Source organism: Lampris incognitus, chromosome 6 (assembly GCF_029633865.1).
Source record: "Lampris incognitus isolate fLamInc1 chromosome 6, fLamInc1.hap2, whole genome shotgun sequence".
In the NCBI taxonomy this organism is placed as follows: Eukaryota; Metazoa; Chordata; class Actinopteri; order Lampriformes; family Lampridae; genus Lampris; species Lampris incognitus.
The window spans coordinates 44282808-44300175 of record NC_079216.1 but is presented as its reverse complement, the minus strand read 5'-3'; the positions used below and the strand labels follow the sequence as shown (position 1 = coordinate 44300175).

The window sequence follows — 17368 nt, the reverse complement described above, 5'->3', positions numbered from 1 at the left end:
ACAGCATCCAGTTAATTAAATAATCCTGAAACTCATACTGACACCTGTGGTGATAAGTGGTAACTGCAGTGATGCTGGAGCAACCCAAATTCTACGGATCTATTCAAGATAAAACAGAGTTGTCGGTGCTGCTACATCAGCACCTCCTCCCCCCCTCCAAAAAAATAGGCCTGAACCTGGATTCTAGTAAGTGATGTTATTGTATCTGCTGGTAAAGTATCCGATGAGGTTGTTCTGCCCCATCTGCTTGTTTGCCACATCAACTTGGCGTTTCATACAAACTCGAAGCGACATGCTTTATTTTTCTGCATTTGGTTTTTGTATGCGGCACGGTGGTGCAGTGGTTAGCGCAGTCGCCTCACAGCAAGAAGGTCCTGGGTTCAAGCCCTGGGATAGTCCGACCTTGGGGGTTGTCCCGGGTCATCCTGTGTGGAGTTTGCATGTTCTCCCCGTGTCTGTGTGGGTTTCCTCCGGGGGCTCTGGTTTCCTCCCCCCGTCCAAAGACATGTAGGTCAGGTGAATTGGCAATACTAAAAAGATTGTACCTAGGTATGAGTGTGTGTGTGTGTGTGTGTGTGTGTGTGTGTGTGTGTGTGTGTGTGTGTGTGTGTGTGTGTGTGTGTGTGTGTATGTCAGCCCTGTGTGATGGCCTGGCGGCCTGTCCAGGGCATCTCCCCACCTACCGCCCAATGACTTCTGGGATAGGCTCCAGCATCCCAGCAGCATAAGTGGTTCAGATAATGGATGGATGGTTTTTGTACTGAAATCATAAGATACTCTGTGTGATTTCTCCCCAGTTAAGTCCTACCTGAATATACACATTAAAATTAGCAACTACAAAAGCTTTAAAGATAGGCTCACAATCAGTTATTTTTTCCTCTTGTGACCACTATCAGTGATCAGTAGGAACTGCACCAACATTGGCAACTTTATGCCCCAGCCCTATGAGCGACGGTGGCCCGCAAATGACACAAGTAATGCTAATAATGGCTCACAAATTTACAAGCTACTGAACACAGATCCTGCAGAGACCTAACCCTATATATCAATTAACAACATCGCTTACTGGTCCAACAGTAGCATGACCAGGGAGATTTTTTTTATGCCTTTTAAGTTTTTGCCACCTCTCAAAAGTGATACCTTTATTCTATTTTTTGAGTGGCATTTTCATGCAATTTGCTTTTTTCGTTTTGCTGTATGAGGCTTTTTGGGTTGTTTAGAGTGGTGTTGGGCTCCTCCATCTCGGAGTGTTAAAATGTGTAGTGAGTAGGGCATTCATGACTGCTGCATCTTAGCAGTCATCAACTGCTCCCAAAAAGTAGTCCAGTAATCGCGGGAGATATAGCATGTTTTGGTTTATTTTCACCCAATAACAACGATCAATTCTCGTCAAAAAGATCTCAAATACAACCAGTAAAGAGTTAACTAATGTAATCGGGACCAACCTGGGGGTAGATGATATAGCAGAGTCCTGGATTAATTCTGAGACACCGTTTACAAATGAGCCACAATCTGATTGGACTAAACCCCCAGCCAGCCTGTCTGAGCTGAAGATATTGTTTGCCTGCAGTAACGCGACTGCTTTCAGAATCAGAACCCCAGCCACTGAGGATGCACAAGCCAGTGCATTCTTAGCGCCAGTCCCAAGCCCACATAAATGGGGAGGGCCGCGTCAGGAAGGGCATCCGGTGTAAAATCTTTGCCAAATCAAATATGCGGATCATAAATAAGATTTCCATACCGGATTGGTCGAGGCCCGGGTTACCAACGACTGCCACCGGTACTGTTAACCAGCAGGGTGCCGGGGGAAATTATGCTACTGTTCAGCCTGTCTGAGCTGAAGATACTGTTTGACTGCAGTAACGCGACTGCTTTCAGAATCAGAATCGTCTTTATTGGTCAGGTATGTTTGCACATTCGGGGAATTTGACTCTGGTCTATTTACACAGAACGACACCACAGAAATCTTCAGAAATATATACAAGGAATGACTATATACAGGTGAAGCCATTTCTGTGAACTGTAAACAGGATACAAATAGTGCAAAGAAATGAGTGCAAGGACTGCTGAGATGAATATTAAACGGTAGAAAAAAAGATGCTCATTTATAAACATGGTTGGTGGATGTTTTTTAATGTTCAGTATGCAGCCTGTTCAGATATACAGCAGTGAGGGAAATATATTGCACATTTTGTATTATAGACTAAAATAAATACATATGATATGTATGTAGAGTGGGTATTATAGTGTTCCAGGGTTATTGCACAGTGCCACAGTAAGTTAACTCTTCATAAGTGTGACAGCGAGGGGGAAGAAACTGTTCCCGTGGGTTTTTTGGTGTACAGTGTTCTGTAGCTCCTACCAGACAGAAGTTGGAACAGGTTGTGACCAGGGTGTGAGGGGTCTGCAGTGATTTTCCCTGCCCGTTTCCTGACTCTGGAGGTGTACAGGTCCTGGATGGTGGGCAGGTCGGCACAGATAATCTTTTCTGCAGACTTGACTGTCCGTTGTAGTCTTTTCCTGTCCTGTTTGGTGGCCAATCCAAACCAGACAGTGATGGTAGTGCAGAGAACAGACTTGATGACTGCAGTGTAAAACTGGAGTAGCAACTCCTGAGGCAGGTTGTATTTCCTGAGCTGGTGCAGGACATACATCCTCTGCTGGGGCTTTTTGATGACTATGTTGATGTTGGACTCACACTTCAAAGTCCTGTGAGATTGTAGAACCCAGAAACCAGAAGGAATGCACAGCCAACACAGTCCTGCTGAGTATGGTGAGGGTTGGGGGGCAACGATGGGGGGTTCATCCTGAAGTCTGCTGTCATCTCTACAGTTTGAGTATATTCAGCTCTAGGATTTGTAACCGCACCAACGGGCTAGCTGTTTGACCTCCCATCTGTATGTAGACTCATCTCAGTCTCAGATGAGGCTGATGACTGTAGTATTGTCTGCAAATTTCAGGAGCTGAACAGTTAGGTCTCCTGAGGTGCAGTCGTTGGTTTAGAGGGAGAAGAGCAGTGCGGAGAGCACACATCCCTGAGGGCGCCTTCCTGATCTACTGTTTCTGGAAGACCTGACACACATCATCTTCACAGACCATCAGTGCCGGTGGGGAGTCCGGGGGGAGAGGAAGGGTGATGGCAGGGAGTGCAGTTGGTTGTGTAATGTCTGACTTGGAGCGGGTGAGGGGATTGGTAGTGTGCTGATCAAACTTGCATTAAAACACATTCAAATCATCAGCTAATTTAAGGTTCTCTACAGTGAGGGGGAAGGGTTTCCTGTAGTTGGTGATGTCCTGCAGGCTTCTACACACAGACGCAGGATCGTTAGCTACAAACCTTTTTTTCCAGCTTTTCAGTGTAGCCCCTTTTGGCTACTCTGATCTGTTTTGTCAGTGTGTTCCTGGACTGATTGTACCAGATCCTGTTTCCACACCTGTAGGCCTCCTCCTTGGCCTGGTGAAGCTGCCTGAGTTTTGCTGCGAACCAGGGCTTATTGTTATTGAAGTTGCAGAAAGTTTTGGTGGGCACACACCTCACAGAAGCTGATGTAAGATGTCACAGAGTCAATAAATTTGTCCGGCTCTGTCTATGCAGCCTCAAAAACACTCCAGACAGTGTAGTCAAAGCAGGCCTGAATCTCCAGTTTTGACTCATTGGTCCATCTCCTCACATGTTTAACCACAGGCTTTGCAGATTTTAGTTTCTGCATGTAGGTTGGAAGAAGTTGAACCAGACAGTGATCAGAGAGTCCCAAAGCTGCACAGGGGACAGCACAATAGGGGTCCTTTAATATTGTGTAGCAATGATCCAGTGTGTTTTTGTCCCTGGAGGGACACTTAACATGCTGTCTGTATTCTGGCAGTTTGTGGCTGAGGTTTGCTCTGCTAAAATCTCTAAGGATAATGAGAAGGGAGTCTGGATATTTGTGGTCCATGTTTATTATCTGGTCAGCCAGGTGTTGCCTCACTAACACAGGCCCGAGATGGGATATAGGCACCAACCAGAATAAAGGAGTAAAACTCCCACGGTGAATAAAATGGTTTACAGTCAACGATAGTGCTCTCTAAGTGAGGGCTGCATGATTTCGTCAACACTGTGACATTCGTACACCAACCTTCGTTTATATAGAAGCAGATTTTGCCTCCCCATTTTTTCCTCATTAGCTCCATTTCATGGTCTGCTCAGAGGAGTTGGAAGTGCGGCAGATGGAGTGAGCTGTCCGATACATGCCCACCAAGCCAGCTTTCAGTGATGCACAGGATGGCAGATCTAAAAAGGTCTGTGTGTGTTCTGTTGAGGAGTAGCAGTTCATCCATCTTGTTGGCCAGAGAGCGGACATTCTCTAGGTGGATTGATAGGAGCGCAGTTTGAAATCCCTGATGTCACAATTTAATGAGTGCTCCGGCTCGCTTTCCTTGTCATCGGCTCCGGCGAAGCCCATACAGAGCTGCTGCGCCTCCAACCAAAAACTCAGTAAAACTTTCTGGTTCAATGAAAAATGGTGAAAATTTTTGACCAGTGGATAAGTCAGAGGTTTAAATGTTCTTCCTTGATGAATGTGATCAGAGAGAGAGAGAGAGAGCTGGAATCTAAATAAATAAACAAAAACAGAAAAAGTGCAAGAAGGTGCAGAACCGAGGCTGCCGTCTGCAGCGCCATCTTAGTGGATTTTTTTTCTTGCAGGTGTTTCGGTTTAACTAGTGACAGTGGTCCATGGTTGTCATGGTGACAGCAGCTGTTGAAAAGCCTTAAATCATCTTAAATTGAATGTTCAGTACAGTACAAATATATTTGTCTGGTCCTTTTTGTTCTAAATTATATAAATTAAAGTGTCGCCAACAAGAAGCATTCATATTTCTTGAAGTTACTTTTAATGTGGGGAAAAACATAAGATTAGCAGAGCAGCTAGCATCTAATGAGCAATTTGACATTATAACGTTACAGGTTAAATTGAATATGGGTCACTTTCCGATGGAGGATAACGGTACAAAATACAGCTGCACTGCCAGCTGCGGTTTGTTTCCCACATTATAAGAAACGTTACGAAAGATGAATCAATCTTGCTGAGCACAATTTAACTTACGTAAATGGTTATCTTAGATATCAAACAGAGATGAGAGTGTATTAAAAATTGATTAAAGTCAAATTAAAGGCTTTTAGGAGGACACTACATCTTCTGTTCGTGTTTTCAACAGCTGCCGTCACTAAAGTCACCAGTTAACATGATCACTCATTAAACCACAACACAGGGATAGCGAGTCTTTTCTTCTCTAAATACCTTAAATTCTGTTTATTTTATGTGCATAACGTAGAAAATCATTCTATTTATTTAACATGGCATAATGTAGAAAACGACTGAAACGACATGAAATAAAATGAAATATCGTTTCTCCCAGCCCACAGCAGTACAACACAAAGGCAAAAACACACATCCAAAAACTACAAGAACTCACATATCCAAACTAACACATGTATCCAAACTAACACATATATACAAACTAAACAGAAAAAGAAAAAAGAAAAAAAGAAAACACTGTCCAAGGGAATGAACGCCAGCCAATCAATGACTGTTGGAGCTGCCAACCTGCATGGGCTAGCAGTTAGCTAAGTCTACCCCATTTCCACGTCCTGTCAGACCGCCCTCAGTGTTATCAGAACTGCTGGTCTGCATGGGCTAGCAGTTAGCTTAGCCTGCCCCAGTTCCGCGTCCTGTCAGACCACCCTCAGTGTTATCAGAGCTGCCGGTCTGCATGGGCTAGCAGTTAGCTTAGCCTGTCCCACTTCTGCGTCCTGTCAGACCGCCCTCAGTGTTATCGGAACTGGTGGTCTGCATGGGCTAGCAGTTAGCTTAGCCTGCCCCACTTCCGCGTCCTGTCAGACCGCCCTCGGTGTTTCCTCCTCGGACGCAGCTCCAGGCAGGGCCGTGGTCCCTGGGCCCACAGACCAAGCTCTCCCAGCCAATCCAGCGCCAGCTCTCTCAGCCATCAAACCAAGACAAAACTTTGACACAGACTCGGACAAAGACACTGCATGGACGGTAGAGTGAGGCTGCCGCAAACTTGAATTCGCGCTGTCATCTTCCCACACCGGAAGCAGTAAGATGCATTGCTGCTGTTTTATTACTGCACATTGCTAAAACCACAGATGAACGATTAGTCTACAACTATGCACAGCGTTGACCAGTGGTTTTGATAGTCAGCTATTCTTTGAAACCCCTAGTAGTGAGATGAATATGTGAGCACCCTTAGTTTTGTGGAAGACCATTGGATTCAAAAGGGCAGGGCACTCTCTACTGATTTAGTCACCAAAATAAACAATTGGCCAGAATGTAGGTTTTGACAACTAGAAATCTCAGCACCTGGCAAAGCTATAATTTTGCAGTTGGTATAGATTGATACCTTTTTCCAATCTCTAATTTCTAATGATGGTAATTTTTTGCTACAGTAAAGTCAAAATCTTACTGATAGTATCTTTATTAATGATTTGGATATTCGTGGATGGGTTGCTGGCTCAAATAAATCTGCAACAGCAGTCGTCAAAAGGATACTTGTTTACATGCAAATCTTCATGATTGTAATTTCAGAATTTGTCTTTTGTCTTCAACAAAACCGTAAGTTAGTATTGAAGAAAGGGAAGGCTGAAGATAAACATTGAGCTGGTTTATAGAGAAGGCAGTATTGTGAAGAAAACAGGCTGTCAGCCAGCCAGAGAAATTGACAGGCAGGGCAGATAGAAAGATAGAAAAACCAGGCGAAAAAAAATATATACACAAAAAGAGTGACAACCCCGCCTGAAAAAATACAGTCTATATACAGCCAGCCAGGCAGATGGACAGACAGAGAAAATAACACCACAGAAAACAAGACTGACAGCCAAGCAGACAAACAACATAAAAGTGGGCAGAAAAAGGCACTGTCAGAAAATATGAAAGGCAGATTTACTGCTATAGAAAGTGTCCCTGGGGTCTGGCCTCAGCATGTCTGCTCCATGCTGCTTGCTGCCTCCTTCCATGCCCTGTCCCTGGGCTGGAGTCTCCGCCGGGAGATGGATGTGACTGGCCAAGGTCTGGGGGATGTGGTCTACACTGTTCATCTTCAGATTTGACTCATCTGAGAGACAGGACAGATAGATAGATAGATAGATGGATGGATGGATGGATGGATGGATGGATAGATAGATAGATAGATAGATAGATAGATAGATAGATAGATAGATAGATAGATAGATAGATAGATAGATAGATAGATAGATAGATAGATAGATAGATAGATAGATAGATAGATAGATAGATAGATAGATAGATAGATAGATAGATAGATAGATAGATAGATAGATAGGTAGATAGATAGATGGGTAGATAGATAGATAATGGAGAGAAGTGTTTATCACAGTTACCAAATTTGACATTTGGAAAGAATGACACATTTGACAGACGTTGGCTATCAGAAGAAACATTACACCTGGATCACAGACCCTCAACAATCAGAGGTCTTTATTGATCAGAAGGAGGATGTGAGGAGAATGTGGAGTAGTGAAAAGGGAAGGAGGAGAAGAGGAAGTACTAGGTAGGGTTGGGTACCATTCACATTTGAACCAATACCGGTACTGGTACCATTTTCTGGTACTTTACTCTCGTTTTTTTACAACTGAAATTACTTTTTGTTATTACAAAGTCCAAACTTCTCAATTCAAACATTGTTGTCTCTCTCTCTCTCTCTTGCTCTCTCTCTTTTTCTCTCTAACGTATACTCTCTTATCCATATGCGCACTTGCAACAAGCAGTAAACTAGGGGGGATTTTTCGCGAGGCTTATAAGGAATCTTATCAACATTTATTTTAATTCACAGCACAACCCACTCTCAAGGTACTGCAATTTGGAACTGGTTGATCCAATGTGAATAGGTACTCGGCAGTACCAACGTAATTCTGTTGGTACCCTTTAAAGTGTCGAGTTTGGTACCCAACCCTAGTATTAGGGCTGAGAGGAAAAGAGGAGGAGAAAATGATAAAAAAAAAATTTGGAGGCTATTAAAAGAAAGCAGAGGAGAGTCATGAGGAGAGTCATAATTATACCAATCGATAGAGGTAGGGGGGAGAGACAGCGTGTGATTAATGGTGTGTCAGGGCCATGGTCTGGTGGGAGAAATGCTTCATAATTAACAAGGTGGTCAGCATCGTTTTTATCCTCCAGAGAAGTGGAGTTTGCACATTTATCATTCTGTGTGTGTGTGTGTGTGTGTGTGTGTGTGTGGACAGAGGATAGCCCAAAAAAAAAAAAACTCATCTAGCCTATCTACTTTTCAGCAATCAGATATCAAATTGGATCAATTGCATGGTTTATTGCATTGCCCTGCTAAGGCTTCGCTATTACCAATGACCGAAAAAAGAAAAAAAATGCAATGTCCCTCTCTCTGTTTCCCTTAATCCATTCTGCATAATTTTGGCAGTGGAGCAAGCGACAGTACTGTGTGACAAATATTTTGAATTACCCTCACACGACTCTGTAGAGAGGCCACTATTTTATTCATCGTTTTTAAGTTTGTTTGAATTTCATGTGCGTTTCTGTGTGGTAGTGCAACAGTGCAAGGATGTGTAGACTCGTTAGCCCTTAGCTAATGGGTCGGACCCTTTACTTGACTGGTTAGCGCAGTTGCCCGTGGTGCGGGGAACCCAGGTTCAATTCCTGGCTGCCCCCTGAATTCTTGCTACATTGGTGGCAGCGGTGGGATGCATATGCATTCAGAGGTGTGAGGGGGAGCTGGTATGCTGAAACGCGGGGAGGTGCTTACTGAAGGAGGGGGTAGTGTAACAGTGCAACGACCATGGATGTGTAGACTTGCTAGCCAAGAATGTAGAGAGAATTCAGGGGCAGCCAGGAATCGAACCTGGATTCCCCACACCATGGGCGACTGCACTAACCAGTCAACTAAAGGGTCCGACCCATTAGCCAAGGGCTAGCGAGGCTACACATCCATGGTCATTACACTGTTACACTAGTCTGTTTGGGTTTTAGGGTTGTAACAAACCATCTGTATTACTGTGTTCAGACAAGTCAATCTCTATATGTAAGATCACTGTCATATATCACAATCTCATTACCAAAGGATTTAAAACCAATTATCATTGGAAACATTTGAGTGCTGCAAAATAGTGGGCATGAGACTGAATAACATACAGTACAGAAATATTTCGGCTTTTGTGGCCAAAAGTCGGTGTGGTCTTGACGCTATATGCTAAGACCCCATAACCACCTTTCAGATGGTTATGGGGTCACCTTTCATTTTTCTGATGGCATCCTGCACATCATATTCTTCATAAATTTTATAATTCCATTATAATTCTGTTATCCTCTTTCAATGTTGTATTCTTTCAATTGTGTAAACACAACATCCATTGCATGTTGTCCATCTTGGGAGAGAGATCCCTCCTCTGTTGCTCTCCCTGAGGTTTCTCCCTATTTTTTCTCCTTGTTAAAGTTTTTTTTTTTTTTTTTTTGGGAGTTGTTCCTTATCTGATGAGAGGGTCTAAGGACAGGATGTTGTGTTGCTGTAAAGCCCACTGAGGCAAATTTGTAATATTGGGCTATACAAATAAAATTGACTTGACTTGACTTGTCTTCAGATCCACCACTGGTGAGGCAGTGAGCTTTCAAAGAACCAGTTAAGGATAATTGAGATGTCATTAAGCATGCAGTGCTAACACAGCTGAGAGAGCATTTGTAGAAACACACTCAAATATTTCTGCTTAATTATTTCATGTTTTGCTGTCTAAAAAAAGACATTGAGAGGGGGGTTCATGACGTATTTACTCATCTCATGCTCTGTTAATAAGAATACGTCCCAAGACACTGTCGTTGCTGAGCAACCCATCGCTTAGCAACTGAATGCATCTCCATGACTTTGGGAAACACAAGTTAGTAGAATGGCGAGGGCCTGGGTTTCCCTTATCAAGTTGCAACAATTAAAATGATTAGTTTGCAAGTGTTATATCATGTCTGCCACAATCAAAAGACATAATCAAGATAATTAGAAAAACCTACTGGAAAGTGGTGATCTAATTATTTCTAGACTGTCTTGCAACATAAGTACCCCCCCACCCCCGTGCAAACGAACAAATGTAGTTATCGGTCAAACAGGCAAAGATATGGTGCTCATGGGACTGTGAGAGAATGGAGAAAGAGTGAGCACAAGTAATGAGGGAATCTGAATGGTGACAAAATGGAGAAAGAGAGAAAGAGTGAGCACGAGTAATGAGGGAGTGTGAATGATGACAAAATGGAGAAAGGGAGAGTAAAGGCAAAAATTCAAACAGTACGAAAATGGAGAAACGGGGGGGGGTGATTGACAGAGACAGAGGTGGAAAGATGGAGGGCTAGTTGAGGAGATGGAAACATTTCTTCATGAAGTCCTTCACATGACATCACATCCAACACCCACTCCATCTCTCCTTTCCTCTCACAGACCATCATAACTAGGACGCTGGCGTACACCATTTCTGACTGGCCCAGAAAGACAAGTTTTGTTCTTTTGCACATACACATGCTGTTAAAATGGTCTTATAGTTGTGATGAGAAGCAAGAAAAACATAGAGTAGGTGTTACACATCTGCACAAACTACAGTGGTGTTTGCAAGTTTGTGAACCCTTTAGAATTTTCTATATTTCTGCATAAATATGACCTAAAACATCATCAGATTTTCACACAAGTCCTGAAAGTAGATAAAGAGAACCCAGTTAATCAAATGGAACAAAAATATTGTACTTGGTCATGTATTTATTGAGAAAAATTATCCAATATTACATATATGTGAGTGGCAAAAGCATGTGAACCTTTGCTTTCAGTATCTGGTGTGACCCCCCCCCCCCCGTGCAGCAATAACTGCAACTAAATGTTTCTGGTAACTGTTGATCAATCCTGCACATCGGCTTGGAGGAATTTTAGCCCATTCCTCCGTACAGAACAGTTTCAACTCTGGGATGTTGGTGGGTTTCCTCACATGAACTGCTCGCTTCAGGTCCTTCCACAACATTTTGATTGGATTAAGGTCAGTGCTTTGACTTGGCCATTCCAAAACATTAACTTTATTCTTCTTTAATCATTTTTGGTAGAATGACTTGTGTGCTTAGGGTCGTTGTCTTGCTGTATGACCCACGTTCTCTTGCGATTCAGTTCACGGACAGATGTCCTGACATTTTCCTTAAGAATTTGCTGGTATAATTCAGAATTCATTGTTCCATCAATGATGGCAAGCTGTCCTGGCTCAGATGCAGCAAAACAGGCCCAAACCATGATACTACCACACAGATGAGATAAGGTTCTTATGCTGGAATACAGTGTTTTCCTTTCTCCAAACATAACGCTTCCCATTTAAACCAAAAAGTTCTATTTTGGTCTCATCCGTCCGCAAAACATTTTTCCAATAGTCTTCTGGCTTGTCCATGTGATCTTTAGCAAACTGCAATGTTCTTTTTGGAGAGTGGCAGTGGCTTTCTCCTTGCAACCCTGCCATGCACACCATTGTTGTTCATTGTTCTCCTGATGGTGGACTCATGAACATTTACATTAGCCAATATGAGAGAGGCCTTTAGTTGCATAGAAGTTACCCTGGGTTCCTTTCCTTTGTGACCTGGCTGACTATGACACGCCTTGCTCTTGGAGTGACCTTTAATGGTCGACCACTCCTGGGGAGGGTCTTGAATTTCCTCCATTTGTACACAATCTGTCCGACTGTGGATTGGTGGAGTCCAAACTCTACAGATGGGTTTGTAACCTTTTCCAGCCTGATGAGCATCAACGCTTTTCAACAAATAAATGACCACGTATACTATTTTTGTCTCATTTGTTTAATTGGGTTCTCTTTATTTACTTTGAGGACTTGTGTGAAAATCTGATGATGTTTTAGGTCACATTTATGCAGAAATATAGCAAAATTCAAAAGAGTTCACAAACTTTCAAGCACCACTATAAATACTTGTAAGTGTTGCCTGAGTCGTAATGACTGGAACAGTGCCCCTGCCCCTACTCCCCAGATTAGATTTCTGCATCCAGAAACACAGGAGTTGTGACCATCCTTCCCCAAAAGACGCAAAGTCATTCATTGTCCTCAGCTATGAGGTGATCACAGCTACTACTACTACTACTACTACTACCACTACTACTACTTTGGGCTGCTCCCATTAGGGGTCGCCACAGCGGACCATCCATTTCCATCTTTTCCTGTCCTCTTCATTTTCCTGTCACACCAGCCACCCGCATGCCCTCTATCACCACATCCATAAACCTCCTCTCTGGCCTTCCTCTTCCCTGGCAGCTCCATATTTAGCATCCTTCTCCCAATATACCCTACATCTCTCCTCCACACATGCCCAAGCCATCTCAATCTTGCCTCTCTTGCTCTGTCTCCAAACCAAACTATGAGGTGATCACAGCAAACAGAAATATAGAGAAGGCGAAATAAATGGCACATGTTGGCAAACATGCCAGGTACCCACTACCTTATAATTTGCTTGTCTTGTCACTTTTGATTTGTTGTTGCTAGTAGGATAAGCGGCTTGGATAATGGATGGATGGATGTCAGAATCAGTGGATTTGCGATGCCTTTGTACAGAGATCAACTTTGGTGAGTTTCAATGAGTGAATGCATGCTGTAGACCAATAGCAAACCTGCTTTGACTGTTGGGACTGTTAATAGGGAGAGTACAGAACGGGGGAAGCTGTTATTATAGCAGTGACACATCATTCAATTTTAGACGGTTGTGCTCTGCCAGAGTATAAATTGCTGCACGAAAAAAGTAAGCTAGTTTGCAGTCAGTTACGAAGCAGGAATATGTGGTATAACTGTTTTACTAATTCATAAGTTCAGTGTTTTGGGTCACCAAGCTTCCTGTACCACGAGAACACATGAAAAATGTTTGCTCTGCCAATGTCAGTTGAGACTGAGACCTTATTCACATCATTGAAAGACTGAGTTCAAGACGCTTGGTGAGGAGTCGCACTCTTATTTATTTTTTTGTGTGGACCCCCTCCCCTTCTCCCCAATTGTATCCGGCCAATTGCCCCACTCCGCCGAACCGTCCTGGTCACTGCTCCAACCCCTCTGCCAATCCAGGGAGGGCTGCAGCCTACCACATGCCTCCTCCAATACATGTGGAGTCGCCAGCCGCTTCTTTTCACCTGACAGTGAGGAGTTTCACCAGGGGGGACATAGCACATGTGAGGATCACGCTATTTCCTCCCCCCCCCGAACAGGTGCCCCCACTGACCAGACGAGGCGCTAGTGTAGCGACCAGGACACATATCTACATCCAGCTTCCCACCCGCAGACACGGCCATTTGTGTCTGTAGGGACGCACCGACCAAGCCGGAGGTAACACGAGGATTCGAACCAGTGATCTCTGTGTTGGAAGGCAATGAAATAGGCTGCTACACTACCTAGATGCACCATAGCGCTCTTATTTTAAACATTAATTGTACTCTTTGAGAATGAAATAGGATCTGTTAGATTGCATTTCTTCATTCTGACCTTACTTATAAAGCATGATCTAAAACCATTATTGGAGCTGCTCCGTGGTCATAGGATGATAATCTTGCATATGAAAAAAAAGGACATTTTAAAGTGTATTACACCAATGAGTAAAACCACGGGATGAAAACTGCGTCTCTCTGATGTCTATCGGTGACACAATGGAGAGGAGCTTCCGTGGCATTATAGAAATTTGTGACACGTGTTAGATTATGGAGAGGGATATCACATAAGATGGAAATTGAGGATGGGAATATGTAGACGGAATTTCTTCCTGGTTAACCTAATCGTGAAATCTAGAGGTTTTATTCACTGATTTATTGGTAGTCGGGATGAGTGGGAAACAATCAATGCATTTAACAGTCCGTGTTTTGGAGCCATGGGGCAGGGCAGCCCTTACCTGTGTAGAGAGAGATGTAGGCTGAGTCGATCACTTCATACTTCAGACCAGGCAGGAACGGACGCCACTATGCAAGAAAATGAAGAAAGGTGTGGGGAGATGGGGTAAAGGGCGAGAGAGAGAGAGAGAGAGAGAAAAAGAAAGAGAGACGAGAAGGGGGATGAAAACGAATTCTCAGGGTGCAGTGTGTTCAGAAAACCTTTGTCATGATCTGTGAGGTGGACTGATTCTCACTGTGACACTGTGTTATTGATCTAAGCAGCATCAGAGGATCGATCAGATGTTGGCCTTTGCAGACACACACACACAGGCATATGTGCGCACACACACACACTTAACCACAGGGGAAAACAAAAAGAAGGGGGTCTGAAACATGAACAGAGAACAAAAGCAGAGATCAGGAAACAAAAATTAAAAGGCTCTTGTGAGATCAGCTGTAGAAAAATCAGAGAGAGAATCACAAGAAGAATGAAGCCTTTAGAATAAGACCACAACGGACATAGAGCAGAGAGAGAGAGAGAGAATGAGAGAGAAAGGGGGGAGAGACGGGGGGAGAGAGAGCGAGGGTGAGAGAGGGGAGAGAGAGAGTTAGAGAGTGGGGGAGAGAGAGAGCGAGAGAGAGAGGAGGGAGAGAGAGCAAATGAGAGAGGGGGAGAGAGAAAGAGGAAAGCGAGAGGGGAGAGAGAGCGAGAGAGAGGGGAGAGAGAGAGCGAGAGAGAGGAGGGAGAGAGTGAGAGAGAAAGGGGGAGAGCGAGGGGGGAGAGACAGCAAGGGGGAGAGCGAGAGACAGGGCGAGAGAGAGAGTGAGAGAGAGAGAGAGAGAGAGAGAGAGAGAGAGAGAGAGAGAGAGAGAGAGAGAGAGAGAGAGAGAGAGAGAGAGAGAGAGAGATGGGGGGAGAGAGACGGTGGGGGGGGGCTACAATTCTTTTAAGAGGATTCTGCAATTACCATGTCACGTCTCGTTATCTCGGCTATAATCATAGGAGACAGGTCATTTTCTAACCCCTAGGCTGAGAATACAAATATAAACATTCACCCTCCAGCAAATATCTTCACACACGCGGCACATGCATATGCCTACCATACATGAGCTCGGTCAACTTGAACACATTACGCTTATAAACTTACTCATTGTTTGAATATCGGGTCCGAAATGCTGTCCCTTTTTTCCCATTTATGTACTGGCATGTTTATTTCTCAAGCATGGAGCCTAAAGGGCCCGTCTGTGAAGTGTGTGTATAAACTACACAAGCTAGTGGCATTCACCAAGTTTCTCTTTTTTTTGCATTCGTTTGTTGGTACAAACAACAAGCGAATACAAAATATTTGTTTGATTGTGTTTTGCTTGTTGGCAACCGTCCTGATGGTCAAACATGTCTTTCAATACGGGAGAAGTCTATAAACTGTTTGTCCGGCTCACACAAAGATACTGGAGAACACGAAAAATAGATTTAGACCTAGGTGTGTGTGTGTATGTGTGTGTGTGTGTGTGTGTGTGTGTGTGTTTGTGTGTGTGTACATAGCCAGAGAGTAAGGTGCACAAATGCTTATGCAAAAAAGCCTAATAGAAACTACTCTGGATAACAATTCTTTTCCTTTTTGCAGTTCTAAGAAAACACTTAGCAAACCTAGCGCTTACTAGTGCAGCTGCAAACAGGAGGAACAAGGCAAGAAGGACAAAGCAAACCTATCTAAGACAAGCAAAACTCCTGCACACTGTTGTTCGTGAATCACTGGGACTGGCGGCACATTATTAACACTGTTTTCTTCTTGGATCCTGGCAGCACCTGGTAGGCTGCTCAGGTTCCTCCAAATCTTTATTTTTATTTCTTTTGGATTTTTCCCCCCCTTTTTCTCCCCAGTTGTATCTGGCCAATTACCCCACTCTTCCGAGCCATCCCATTCGCTGCTCCGCCCCCTCTGTAAATCCGGGGAGGGCTGCAGACTACCACACGCCTCCTCCGACACATGTGGAGTCGCCAGCCGCTTCTTTTCACCTGACAGTGAGGAGTTTCACCAGGGGGACATAGCACGTGGGGGGGGTCACGCTATTCCCACCAGTTGCCCCTCCCCCCTGAACAGGCGCCCCGACCAACCAGAGGAGGCGCTAGAGCAGCGACCAGGACACATACCCACATCCAGCTTTCCACCCGCAGACATGGCCAATTGTGTCTGTAGGGACGCCCGATCAAGCCGGAGGAAACACAGGGATTCGAACCGCCGATCCCCGTGTTGGTAGGCAACAGAATAGACTGCTACGCTACCCGGATGCTCCCTGTTTTGTCATTTTCAAGCTTCTCATACCTATTGAAGGCTCATTTGCATACACATTCAGTTTACAAATCATTTAACGTTCACCATTCATCATGCCTGTGTAAGAACAAAGTACACATTTCTATTCCCGAAATAAATGTAAACAAGCTGTAAGAGAACGTACTGAGAATGTGTTTATTGTAAGGCACATCACAGTGGTAGTTGGGATTCCAACACACAACCTTTATGTGTATCTCACAACACAAACACACACACACACACACACACACACACACACACACACACACACACACACACACTCATGCTAACACGAATTCATGTGCACAGGGTGTATTACAGGAACTGTAAGCAAGGGCACACAGAACAGCATGCTGGGTAGCAGCAGAGAGCGGCCCAGCAGGCTATCCAAGGCTTCAGCATTGCATCATTATTTCTGTGTCGGTGTCCCCTCAAGGTCAAATCAGACGGCCCTTCCTGTTCAGGCATTGATGCAGCCTGGCGCCATCAGCTCAAAGGCCAAGGACGGACACACACACACACACACACACACACACACACACACACACACACACACACACACACACACACACACACACACACACACACACACACACACACACACACACTCTTGTTAGATGTGCACACACATAAGTATTTTACACCTTGGCAGGTAGTCCTACTATTCCGTGACTGACCCAGCTGATGCGGTGATTGATTTCTGTGAGGGAGGTAGTACTGAACAGGTGAAGTGCATGAGCGTCTTTGCGCACATGTATGTTCGTACCTCGAATGAGTATTTGTTGCCGTGTGTATGTGAATGTGGTTTACTTGAATCGATGTGTGTTCTGTGAAATAGTGTTGACAGGGATGGGGCAGGAAGAAGCAGAGGCCAGCTGGCCCCACAAGTTCAACAGAGAGGGAAAGAAAATCAATAATCCACGGAAAAACAATAAAAAGTACCGATCCCTGGGTAAAACCGTATGGGCAGCCGCTGGTGTTGTTTCATCTTGTTTCATCATGCCTGGGCCAGCCATCGTGACATGTGAGTTCTTGATATTGTTTTTTTCACTTTGCTGACCAGGAGTGTGTAGCATCCTCTCAGAGATGGAACAAAGTCAGGGCTGATGCCCATTAGAAGGATACACAACCGCCTGCATACAAACATGAGCACA

At 44.2% G+C, this 17368-nt stretch overlaps 1 protein-coding gene across 1 annotated transcript in view; it reads right to left on the bottom strand.

Annotated features, from left to right (window-relative positions):
* The window catches only part of b4galnt4a (beta-1,4-N-acetyl-galactosaminyl transferase 4a), a 283146-nt gene that overhangs the window by 16206 nt on the left and 249572 nt on the right, over positions 1-17368 (bottom strand). Inside the window, 2 exon segments of the mRNA XM_056282004.1 lie at positions 6943-7110; positions 13923-13989. Coding sequence (XP_056137979.1) covers positions 6943-7110; positions 13923-13989 — 235 coding nt within the window.